A 12,639-nucleotide genomic window follows, 5' to 3' on the forward strand; every position below is an offset into this window, starting at 1 on the left:
GTAGTTTTGTTTTAGCAGGACTGAAAATTTTATTGAAAATCATTTGAGTACGTGTACACTGATATTCAACGCATTAACTATTGCCCTGTGAAATGTGAACATCCCTGTTGGGTTCCCATTTATTTCATTGACACCTTTCACGTGCAACTATTTTCAGAGCAATCATTCAGCTCTAATAGCCACTGCAACAGTGATCAGTTTAAGATTAGAAAATGCTAGTCACCATTATAAACAATGGTTAGTGTCACTTGATTTCACTTGAGCAGCCGGTGATTCCTAAGTATACTGTGTCCATTTGGATTCACTCACCACTCCACCTAAAATTTCCACTCAAGTTCAAGGTTCTCCATGAACCAATTGACCAGCACTTTTTTTTTTACTGCAATTCTGCTTTTCAAAAAGGTCTTGGATATTTTCAAATAAAATAATGCAGTAAAAATTGATGAATACAACAGAAAACCTCATGGTAATGTAATGTTTTCATGACCACCAGTGCAGTACAACCAATGAAATACTTCATTTGCAGTGTAGGCATTGTTGTAAATTAGGATCTACAGCTGAAATGACTTTATCACAAAAGACTATGTGTGATAAATCAGAGTAAGTCCTCCAGCTCTAAGTAACCCCTACATCAAACTTATTGAAACTGAAATTTACTGTACTGTGTTCTTGTGAGGTTGAGGTATAATAGATATCCTGATTTTTTTTTTATAAGTTCATAGATTCAAAACCTGTGAATAACATCTTTTTGTCCAAGATCTTCAATTTAACTCTTGGAAATTGTTCAGAGGGCTGTAAAGAGCACTAGTGGGAATTCAGAAATCATCCTGAAGACTTGGCTTTGCTAAGGGCAGGATTTGTTTCTCGCAATGTTTTTTTTAAATTAGCATTTAAGATTGTGAAAACATGAGTTTCACTGAACAAAAATTCAACCTGAGCTGAATCCCACTTGGCAGACCCAACCTGATAAGAAACTTTTCCCCCTCTACCTTGGTGCCGCCCCCCTCCACCACCACCACTACCCTGCTTATGGACTAAACCCTTGTGACCCAAGACCTATCCTCACAATTCTCCACTGGGTGTGATTTCTCCCACATACCCTGACCTAACCTAAATACTCCATCCATTTACCTCGTTGTACCCTGGTACCATAGTACTTTGGCACTGCCCCCACCCATGACAGCCTGTCCAGCTGACACCCTACTTGCTGAGCACTTTACCCCCTTGGAATACTGCCCCCTGGCCTCCTTCATCTTTCTTTGCTCAGTGTTTCCAACAAGCTTGCTGCAGTCTCCACGTCTGTTTGTGCATTCAGGTGAGCTTCTTCATTGCTGACACCATTGGGCCTTCCCTGGCATTGAGTTGAATGAGTGCCTGGTCTCTGGTAGCCCTATGGGCTCCAGTGAAATGGACATTTCTTCCTCATCCAGCTGCAGAGATGTGACTGTGATCTGCTCACCAACTGTTTTTCTCAACTCTAAGCTTGTACCGAGGTATCTGAGCTGGTGGAGGGTTCAGCCGGTGCATCCTCTGAAGTATCTATGTTTTCTTCCTCAGAGATAGAGGAAAAGATGTATTTTACTGGTTGTTTGGCTGCTGAGACCACACTGGTGTCCGTAGAAGAGAAAAAAACAGAATGCACTGAGAAGATTGGACAGAATAAGAATACATTTACAGTCGGGGTATAGAAGAATAGTACAACAGTGGACAAGGGGTAAGTGAGGACTGCAGATGCTGGAGATCAGAGTCAAAAAGTGTGGCACTGGAAAAGCACAGCCGATCAGACAGCATCCGAGGAGCAGGAAAGTTGACGTTTCGGGCATAAGCCCTTCACCAGGTTTCAGTATCTCCACCAGTGATGCCAGCCCTTGCTAGCTATGGTCAGGCCCCTTGCTTTTCTATAAAGCATGGAGGCCAGTTATGGCTACCCAACACCCACCTTGGCTCTCTTCACCTTATTATGTGCTGTTTCTATCCTAGAATGAGACAATGGGAGGGATTGAATGAGACCAAAATGGGTAGCACAGCTAATAATGCTGTAGGGTCAGGGGAAATCTGCAGAGATGAGTGAATGAGTAAGCAATATAGAGACCATGCAGGATTAGAAATGTGGAGAGTTGAGGTGGGGTAAGAATAAATGAGGGAAAATGTTACATGTAACAGTGTCAGTCAAGACCATGAGTCTTGGTGGAAGATGCATGCAGTAACAGCAAGAGATTGAGTGGAAGGTTGCAGAGAGAAGATGGTGGCAGCACCCTGGCGAAACAGAGAAGGATACTTTATTCCTTCCTACACTGCTGAGCTTTCCTCTGACTACAGAGTCCACAATAACTCAATGGAACAGCTAAGACCAGACTGGCATCATGAACCTTTTGCTGAACTTTCACAATAAAATGCAACTAAAAATAAGACTTAATAAAGTGAAATAAGCTAATATAAGTTTTAAAAAAGTCAGGAAGTCATGATAATCCTAGATGTGGGCTAAATGAGTGAAGGTGGGATTACTGTAGTCAGTGGTATTACAGACTTATTGGGCTAGAGGGCCAAATTGGTGCTGTATGAGTTTATGATTCTATGATGTCAGTTACTGTTAATTTTATGTTTACCAGCGGGTATGTTAACTGCAGTGAAAGAATGTCATGTTTCACTTGCAGTAACTGGGTACTTGCGGTTATTTTCAAGAGCTGAATGGATTGGGAAGATTTTTCCTGCACAGGCTGAATGCAATTTGTATAGCAATTCAGGTTTTGAAATGCCACTCTCTTTGTCCTCATGCATACAAAGCATTTTGGTGGCACGTGTATTGCTTCATTGATAATGAAAAATGGTTTTGCACATATTTCTTTTGTATAAACACATACAGTTGAAGAACGGGAATGTTCTTAATGGCCTCAATTTACAGGTCTCAAGCTGTGTAGAAAGAGCTTTTATGCAAGCTCATTTGACACATTATACTACTTCATTTCAATTTGATGATTTATTTGGTAGTTTTCTTGAGACATATTAGCAATTTAGCAAGCTGTTTTGATTTAGCACAGGTAAAATCTGATATCGAAGATCCTGGCTGAATATACACTTACAATAAGGTGAACAGCAATATGTATCAAACTATATAATGTTGAAAAATTCTTTTTTTTTGGTTTTAGCTCTTTGTAAGTGGAATACTTTTAGGAGTCAGTCTTGAACTTGGAACTGGTCTTCAGGTAGCAATAGTATAGACTTACCTTATTGGATATTATATTTTCAGGAAAATGAAATTTTCAGAGCAAATTCTGTTTACATTAGCTTGATGAGGTAGCTATGATAATGATGAATATTATATTGAATAAGATCAATTTAACTGAGCTTTTTCCAATGTCCAAGTGTACCTGGGATCTGAGACAGTGACTTAAAACAAGTATTGGGGCCTTGCATATGTTAAAGTGTGAGGAAGCTGTCACTAGTGCTGACCTTCAGGTCTCTGAATATCTGGGTTCAAGACTCATCATTCCAACTGGTGGAATTTAATATTAATTCACATATCAGGAATATGAAGTGCTGATGCCATGAAGCTACCAGTGATTGTTTTCAAAAACCCATCCAAACAAGTGCAGGTTATGTTGATTATCCAGTAGTAACCAGCAATGTGTAGTCTAGGTGGATTAACCATGGTAAATGTGAGGCTGTGAAGATTGGGTGGGGGGGGGGTAGTCTGAGAGGGATGCTCTTTGATGTGTCCATGTAGATTCGATGGGCCGAATGGCCTCTGTTTGTACTGTAGGGATTCTATGATTCTAGTTGACTTACATCCTTTAAGGGAAGGAAATATGTCATCCATACCTGCTCTGGAATGTATTTGACTCTAGGTTCACAATGTGGTTGACTATTAATTACCTTCTGAAATTGTGAAGCAAGGCATTCCGTTCAGTGGGAATTAGGAATGGGAAACAAATGCTGACCTTAGCAGTGTCACCTACATCCCATGGTAGAATATAGAAAATCAAATGCTGCAAGAGTTCCTGAGAGAGAATCTTAGGCCAACACATCTTTAGCTGCTTCATCAATGATCCTTCCCTTCATCATAAGGTCAGAAGTGGGGATTCTCACTGATGATTGGACATATTCAATGTCATTCATGACTCCTTAGATACTAAAGCATTCTGTTCTGAAATCTGGCAAGATGTGGCCAATATTCAGGCTTGAGCCAATGAATGGAAAGTAGCATTCACATGGCATAAGTACCAGGCCATGACCATCTCCAGCAGAAGTGTATCTAACAAGCTATCTCCCCTTTACATTAAATAGCATTACCAATGCTGAATCGTTCATCATTAATATCGTGAATGGTACCATTGACCAGATGATGAGCTAGGTCAGTCATGTAAATAATGCATAAGAGACTAGGTCAGAGACTAGGAATTCCATGATGGGTAACTCTATCCTTCAATTCCAAAGGTATTTATCCAACCCTAGAGGATCCATTGGAGATCCTCTGCATGAGTCACTATGCCAAATTGGCCATAGTCGCTGCCCCCAATGGCACTGCCAGTAGCAGAAAGCTGCCGACCTTTAAGTGACTAGCAGTTCTTGGGAGCAGACTCTGTTATGGAGCAGCTAAATGACTCTAGTGTAGTCAGGAAGTCTGGCAGCAATGAGGAACTTCATTCTATTGAGGCTCCTCAACATTTGTCCAGTAGTCATGCCACCAGATTATGTTATGGAGGTTAGGATCACAGCTGTCTATTGTAAATTGTACCCATTATGGGCTTAATGCCAAAACTTTGATTGTTTTGTCTATCATGATATCTAAAGGATTTAAGTACTTCATTTTCTTTATCAAGGCCATAATGAGAGAGAGTGAAATGTGACAGGCAATATCTCAATAAGCCCTAAATACCTGAGTACTTATGTAGCACCAGACTGGAATTGGAGCTTCAGTCTGTGGAGTGCATGAAAGCTTCAGTGTATTTAAAAAGCCAGCAGATTCATGACAAAAGCCCTAGGGCAGTCTGTAGTTTCTCTTGAGATGCTCAGATTGCTACCATAGGGACATGTGGTGCCAGATTGAAAAGGGCTGTTTTTTCTCTGTCTCCAAAAGTCTGGGGTTGGATTGGAGACTGGAGCCCCACAGGGCTACACTAATCTTGTTTGCACTATTAAACCTGTTTCCCTGCTGTTCAAGGCCCATATACATCCAATAACTAGCTATATTAACATGGCAGGAACGGGCACATACATGATGCTACCATCTTTCAGAATGCCAGCATATTTGACCTGTTGTGCCAAATGTACAATGCTTGTGTATTGTGACTGAAAGGATACAATGCCAGGCCAACCAAACAAGAGTTCCACAGCTAAGAATCTGCAGTAGATCCAACACAAGACTTAGCTACTGCTTTACAAGAGCCACATCCATTTGAAGAAACTAGATTTAAGGGTTTATAGACCACACACTTGATTTGGAGGACAGTGGGGTGTTAAGATGGCTAAGCATGCACACTTACTCAGTTTTGTACAAACTCCGATACTCTCAGATATGCGTACTAACATATAGACACATACAGTTACAAATACACATATTCAAACTCTCACATATACACGCAGTAAGACATAATCAATATTGTTCTTTTTTGTGTGAAGTTTTGATATTTCCTCTTATTAGGAGGATTATAGGAGGATACGTCAGCCTGTACTGAGAAAAATTTGACATTATTTTTGTGATCAGATATAGTTTAATAGTCCAATGTTCATATAATACTTTCAACGTATGGGGACATGGAGTCTTATTCCCTGTGGCAACTGATGAAATTTAAGTTCAATGAATTAATCTGGAATGGAATGCTAGTTTCAGTGATGGTAACCATGAAAACAATTGGTTCGCTAATGGCCTGTCGGGAAGGCATTCTCCAATCCTTACCTGGCCTACTGCAGGCCCACAGCTATGTAGTTGACTATTAATTGCCCTCTGAAATGGTTTATGAAGGCATTCTGCTAGAAGATCTTTAGGGATGGCAAATGCTGGCTTTTTCTTCCTAATATTTAGTTGGGGAAATTCTTTGTTCATCCACTGCCAGATGCCAGGCCAGCATTGTGTCAAATCTGAGAGAACGGAGAGATCAAAGGGGCTGGTGATGAGATATATCTGAGTGTTATCAGTGTATATTTGGAATCTAAGGTTATTGTTCTCGATAATGTCAATGAGAGGCAGCTTGCGGATGAGAAATAGTAGGGAGCCAAGTGAAGGTCTCTGTGGAATCCAAAAGTACTAGTGAAAAAAATGGAAAGAGAAGCTATTGAGAGTGACTATCAACTCCAATGTGACAAATAAACAAACCTGAAGGTTTCTGATTTACGTGTTTCATGATGACTCTTGCAGTCAACAACAGGTTGATCTCCCGTTCAGCATGTTGATCCTTTGGTTAATTCCTCTGCTGCTCCTTCAAGATGACTCTTCAAGTCCTCCATGGAGCTATCTTTTTCAGTCAGAATTGTACAGTAGTCAGAACACCACAGCTATCCTTAAGATCTCTGATCTGATAAAAATGCAGAAAATGCTGTTGTCAAGCTACACGCCTGAAGTCTGGCTTCATTACGTAGATAATGTGCTTAATAGTGACTCTGCTCATTTTGTAACAGTGTTTCACGTGAGTCCTGGGAAAGTACACAGGAGTTGTAGAACATTGCACTTTTCTCCCAGGAATCATTTTGAAACCTATCTTGTTGGGTTAAATGGTTCTTGAATAGTGAGTTGCTCAAAACATAGCAACATAACAAAGGAGGTAAGAGTTTGCTTGAATATTTGGTGTTCTGTTTCTTGTAAATATGGTGCACATTGGGACAATGGATTCCTTTCATGTTGCATGTATAATCATCAATCAGTTAAGCATTTAAAGCATTCCTGAAAATAAAATCTTAGTGTGTGACAGCTTGTCCAAGGTGATACTCATAAAATTGTTGCTACTTCAATATAATGGGTTAGTGATTCAGTTGATGTTTTTAGACAGAACCACATTGTTAATGTTACCAATGAACAAACCAGCAGGCTAGATTGATCCTTGATATAAATGTTGAGGCCAAATGTAATTTTTAGAGTCACTGACAGAGCAGTGCCTGTGTTGGAGTTGACTGTGTCAGCTTGCAACATGTGGCATAATTCTGTTTATACTTTCTTTGGAAAAGGAAGCTACTGCAAGCACTACTTCTTAGTCAGATGCAGAAACATTTGCCCCTGTAGACACTGATATGAACATACCAGCCTGTGGTTGCCATGTACCTCTGGAAAAGCATCACTTACACACTGTATAAGTGTAGAAACATCCTTACACACTCATGACTATGTGGTCAAATCCCACCCTAACTCCATTTACAAGTTTGCTGACTACACAACCATTGTAGGTTAGATCTCAAACAACAGTGAGACAGACGACAGGAAAGAGACTGAGTACTTGACATCCTGATGTAAAAGACAATCTCTCATCAACGTCAGCAAAATGCAGGAGCTAGTCATTGATTTCAGGAAGTGGAGTGGAGGGGTCGTCCCTGTCTGCATCAATGGTACTGAGATGGAGAGGGTCAAGAGCATCAAGTCCCTGGGAGCGGCGATCACCAACAATATGTCTTGGTCCATCCATGTCTTGGTTGATGCACCAGTCAAGAAAGCACAACAACATCTCTACTTCTTCAGAAGGCTAAGGAAATTTGGCACGTCCACAAGGACTCTTACCAATTTTTATAGATGCACCATGGAAAGCGTCCTATCTGGATGCATCACAGCAAGGTATAGCAACTGCTGTTCCCAAGACCGCAAGGAAGTACGGAGAATCGTGAATGCAATCCAGTCCATCACAGAACCCAGCGTTCCATCCACTGACTGTGTCTACATTTCTCACTACCTCAGGAAAGTCATCAATGTAATCAAAGTCCCCTCTGTCCCTGGTTATGCTGTCTTCCATCCTCTTCAGTAAGACAGAAGATATAAAAGTTTGAATACACATACGAATAGATTCATCCCCACTGTTAGCAGACTTTTGAACAGACCTCTCCAATGTTAATTCTGATCTCTCTCTCTCTCTCTCTGCACTCAGTTCTGCTACCCTGATGCACTTTGTATGGTGCGAACTCCCTGTATAGCATTGAAAACAACACTTTTCACTGTACCTTGGGACATGCGACAACAATAAATCAATCAAATAATCAATCTCTGACTTGGTAATTTTCCATTACTTTTCCCCCTCTTCCAAAAAAGGTAGCTCATTGTAGGAAACTGTGTGTTGGCTGAGAAGGCAAGAGTAGGCATTCAGCATATGGTATAAAGGCAGCAGAAAAGGTGTGAATGAGGTAAAATGACAGAAAATAGCTGTGTGGCAGTACCATGACATAACCTCCTCATTTGCATACACTTTGCCAAAAAATGAGCAGTTGTTCTAATGGCTGCAGAAAGTATTATGAACTGTTACAAAGTCAGCATTCCATTTTCTGCTGGTGCCTCCTCATTAATCAGCTCTTAGAACATAGAACAATACAGGGCAGAACAGGCCCTTCGGCCCTCAATGTTGTGCCGACCTGTGAACTAATCTAAGACCACCCCTCTACACCATCCCATCATCATCATCCATATGCTTATCCATGGACTGTTTAAGTGCCCTTAATGTAGATGAGTTAACTACATTAGCAGACAGAGCATTCCATGCCCTTACCACTCTCTGAGTAAAGAACCTGCCTCTAAAATTTGTCTTAAATCTATCACCCCTCAATATGCAGCTATGCCCTCTCATACAAGCCAATGTCATCATCCTAGGAAAATGACTCTCACTCTCCACCCTATCTATATCTCTGATCATCATGTATGGCTCTATTAAAGCCCCTCTTAGCCTTCTTCTCACCAATGAGAACAGACACAAGTCTCTCAGCCTTTCCTCATAAGACCACCCCTCTACACCATCCTGGTAAATCACCCCTCTACAACATCCTGGTAAATCTCGTCTGCATCTTTTCCAATGCCTCCATATCCCTCCTGTAATGGGGTGACCAGAATTGCACACAGTATTCCAAGTGAGGCTGCACTAGCATTTTTATACAGTTGCAGCATGACATCAGGGCTCCGGAACTCAATCCCTCTACCAATAAAACCTAATACACTATATGCCTTCTTAACAGCACTATCAACCCGAGTGGCAACTTTCAGGGATCTATGTACATAATATTCTAAATGTAAATCTAGTTTTTCTTGCTTCTGGCTAAGCTAGATCTAGTCAATTAACTGTTCATAAAGCAATCCTTCCAATTGTGGGCGGCACGGTGGCACAGTGGTTAGCACTGTTGCCTCACAGCGCCAGAGACCTGGGTTCAATTCCCACCTCAGGCGACTGTGTGGAGTTTGCACGTTCTCCCCGTGTCTGCGTGGGTTTCCTCCAGGTGCTCCGGTTTCCTCCCACAGTCCAAAAATGTGCAGGTCAGGTGAATTGGCCATGCTAAATTGCCCGTAGTGTTAGGTAAGGGGTAAATGTAGGGGTATGGGTGGGTTGCGCTTCGGCGGGTCAGTATGGACTTGTTGGGCCGAAGGGCCTGTTTCCACACTGTAATGTAATCTAATCTAATCTAAATACTTCCTAAACAGTCAAATCAACACACATTTTGATGCTGTTTTACTTGTGGAGCTCATTATATTTCACTTTGAAAGTATTCATTAAACTAAAGATTGTGGTGTCACATGGCTTTCATTAGACTGAACTAAAAATACAAATTGCATTTCATTGAAGTCTCTTCTATTACCAGGAGCAAAAAGTAAATGTGACAGTTACTTTCAGCATCGCGTTCAATGTCACAAAGCTGATCCTCTTTTTCTAAAATGCTGTTACTTTTCTCAAGGATATAGTGTCTGTGGTTTTGTTCAAAGGGGTCATAAACAGCTCCCAGTTCTAAGGTGGCTGGTTTAGTACAGGCATAAAAAAGGATTTTGAGAGGCCTTTTGCTTATATGTAAACAGATGAGACTTCAGGACAATGTGGTCATGTTTTAGAAGTGACCTGTATAATGAAAGGGGAGTGGTCAGTTCTGAAAGCTGAGCAATTCAGTCTAGAACTAATTAGGAGTTCAGCAATGTAAAAATGGACTGTTAGATTTTCTCTCCTTCTGCCCTTCTTACTTCAACCCGTAAGCATTTGTTTCATTTTTACTGTGCTTCGGGGATTTGCTTAGTGGGACTGTTGTGTATATTCAGAACAGCATAATTAAGTCTAGTTGGATAGACTGAGTTCTGTCGGGGTTCTTTATTCTTTTCTTTATGTTTCATTGTGTAATTTTGTGAATAAATGTTTGTCTGTTTTAAAATCTGATAGTCAACGTAGCTAACTTACTCTGGGTAATTTTCACTGTACACTTCCCAAGACAAATTGCAAAGTTATGGTCTGGGCTGCGTGCTTAAGAATGTTTTGAGTGGTCTGGCCTAGTCCATAACAGTCAAATATATTTTGTTAAAAAAAACCATATCCTGCTACAATCATGTTCTGATTTGTTTTGTTTTTAGGCATTACTTGAAACTCAAAACCTCTTGCGCACCCAAGTTCCCAACTTTACTTTCAACCTCGGATATTCTGGAAAATTCTACCACACAGGTGAGAATATACAGGAAAAAACAACTCAACTCTGATTTTACTGAAATATATTTGTTCCCAAGTGAAATTTGTGCTTTTACATAATGCAAGTCGCAACACAGGACAAACTGGGAAGGCAAGTAAATATTGATTAAACAGATAAAGAAGTAGATGTCAAGTTATGGTTACAGAGTTATGAAAAGCGACTGGGAATCTTTGGCGAAGAGGAATTCTAAGAAAGTTTTGAAAGCTGGGGAGAGAGAGACAGAAGTGTTGCCATGTAGGGAATTTGGGAAGATATTTCTTAAGAATTGGCAGAAACAGGTTTAAAGCTGTCACAGCAATTAAATGCAGGAGCAGTTATGTTGTCAGGAGGCCTTAGGGAGAATATCAAAGGTGCATATGGTGAGATGAGGAGTTTTTCTGGAGAGAGAGAACGTATCAGGAGTCAGGCAGAGGAAAGGCAGGGCGACAAAGAGAGGGATAGGATATGGAAAGTAAAAAGTAAGCACAGTAGGTAGCTTTAGACAATTCCAATGGCTCTCTTTCAGCTTTTGAGGTAAACATTGCAGGGGCAAGGGGTCAGAAGATGGTGTTAATTATTGATGGAGGGAGTTTGAATTGTCACAATCTTAGTGAATGATTTACTGTGTAGGAAAGGATTGTTAGATCTGCTTAAACTGGGGATCACCAAAGATACCAGATCAATGCTGTGTATAATTGGAGCTGGTAGTATCAACTAAATGAAATGGCTTGTGAACAGAGTGACAACAGGACCTTAGTAAGAGTGGATGTTTTGTGTGCAATGTGAAGGTGGTGTTAAGTGCTTTATGCAAACTGGAATACAAAAGTTTAAATACTGGGATTAATTAATTCAATCTAAGAGATTTGTTTTAAATAATATGATCCGGCAACTGCACCAAAGTCTGTCTCTTAGATTTCAGTTACATGTAGGTATACCTTTAGCTGCAGTTGCCACTGTACCTTGTACGCATTCCCTTATATGAAGTGGCAGATGGGTTACAGTGTGGGAAAGAATGAGGTATTGCACTTTGGTAGGAAGAATAGAGGCATAAACTATTTTCCTAACAGGGAAAGACTTTGGAAATCTGAAGCACAAAGGAACTTGGGAGCTCTAGTTCAGGATTCTTTTAAGGTTAACATGCAGGTTCAGTTGGCATTTAGAATGGCAAATGTAATGTCAGCATTCATTTCAAGCGGGCTAGAATATAAGAGAAAGGATGCACTACTGAGGCTGCGAAAGGCTCTAGTCAGACTGTATTTGAAATATTGTGAGCAGTTTTGGGTCTTGTCTCTAAGGAAGAGATGTACTGACATGAAAGGTATCCAGAAGAGGTTCACAAGAATGATGCTGAGGATGAAAGGCTTGTCATATGAGGAGCGGCTGAGGACTCTGGCTGTGTACTCGATGGAGTTTAGACGGATGAGGTTGAGGGAGAGTCTCATTGAAGACAGAATACTAAGAGGCCTGGATAGAGTGAACTTGGAGAAGATGTATTCACTAGAAGGAGAGACTAGGACCTGAGGAATACAGCCTCAGAGTGAAGTGATGACCTTTTGGAACTGAGATGTGTAGTGCTTCTATGGATCTCGTTGTCGCTGAAGGCTGTGGAAGTAATGCATTGAATGTATTTAACACAAAGATAGATAGGTTCTTGATTCGTAAGGGAATCAAGGCTGACATACCTTCTGGTAGAAGAATAGGATTGAGAAACATATAAGTCATGATTGAATAGTGGAGCAGACTCAATGGACCAAATGACCTAATTCTGCTCCTATATCTCACTTTCTAAAACAGGAGGCGGTGTGGCAAAACTGCTCAAAATAATTAGCCCAACACTGGAGAGAGATGCTCATGGATGAATGGTGGGACAAATCCAATCAGTTAGGCTAAGGAACAGTAAGGAAGTTATTAAACCACAGAGTGTTTGCTGCAGGCCACCAAACTACTGGGAAGGAGATGAAGAAACAAATTTGCAGACAAATTAAAACATATGATAATCAGAGCTCATAATGTTGAACTTTGTTACTTTTCCATTCTTTAAGG

The 12,639-nt window shown here is 40.7% G+C and overlaps 1 protein-coding gene across 13 annotated transcripts in view; it reads left to right on the forward strand.

Moving 5' to 3' along the window:
- LOC122553234 (N-heparan sulfate sulfotransferase 4-like) overlaps positions 1 to 12,639 on the forward strand; it is an 889,310-nt gene that overhangs the window by 740,812 nt on the left and 135,859 nt on the right. For all 13 annotated transcript variants that reach the window (XM_087985585.1, XM_087985673.1, XM_087985675.1 and 10 more), the window contains one exon: positions 10,505 to 10,592. In XM_087985585.1, coding sequence (XP_087841711.1) covers positions 10,505 to 10,592 — 88 coding nt within the window. The remainder of the gene's footprint in view (positions 1 to 10,504; positions 10,593 to 12,639) is intronic.

The sequence above is a fragment of the Chiloscyllium plagiosum genome, unplaced genomic scaffold (assembly GCF_037043375.1).
Source record: "Chiloscyllium plagiosum isolate Xiang-an unplaced genomic scaffold, Cpla_swu_hap1 HiC_scaffold_1, whole genome shotgun sequence".
Taxonomy (NCBI): Eukaryota; Metazoa; Chordata; class Chondrichthyes; order Orectolobiformes; family Hemiscylliidae; genus Chiloscyllium; species Chiloscyllium plagiosum.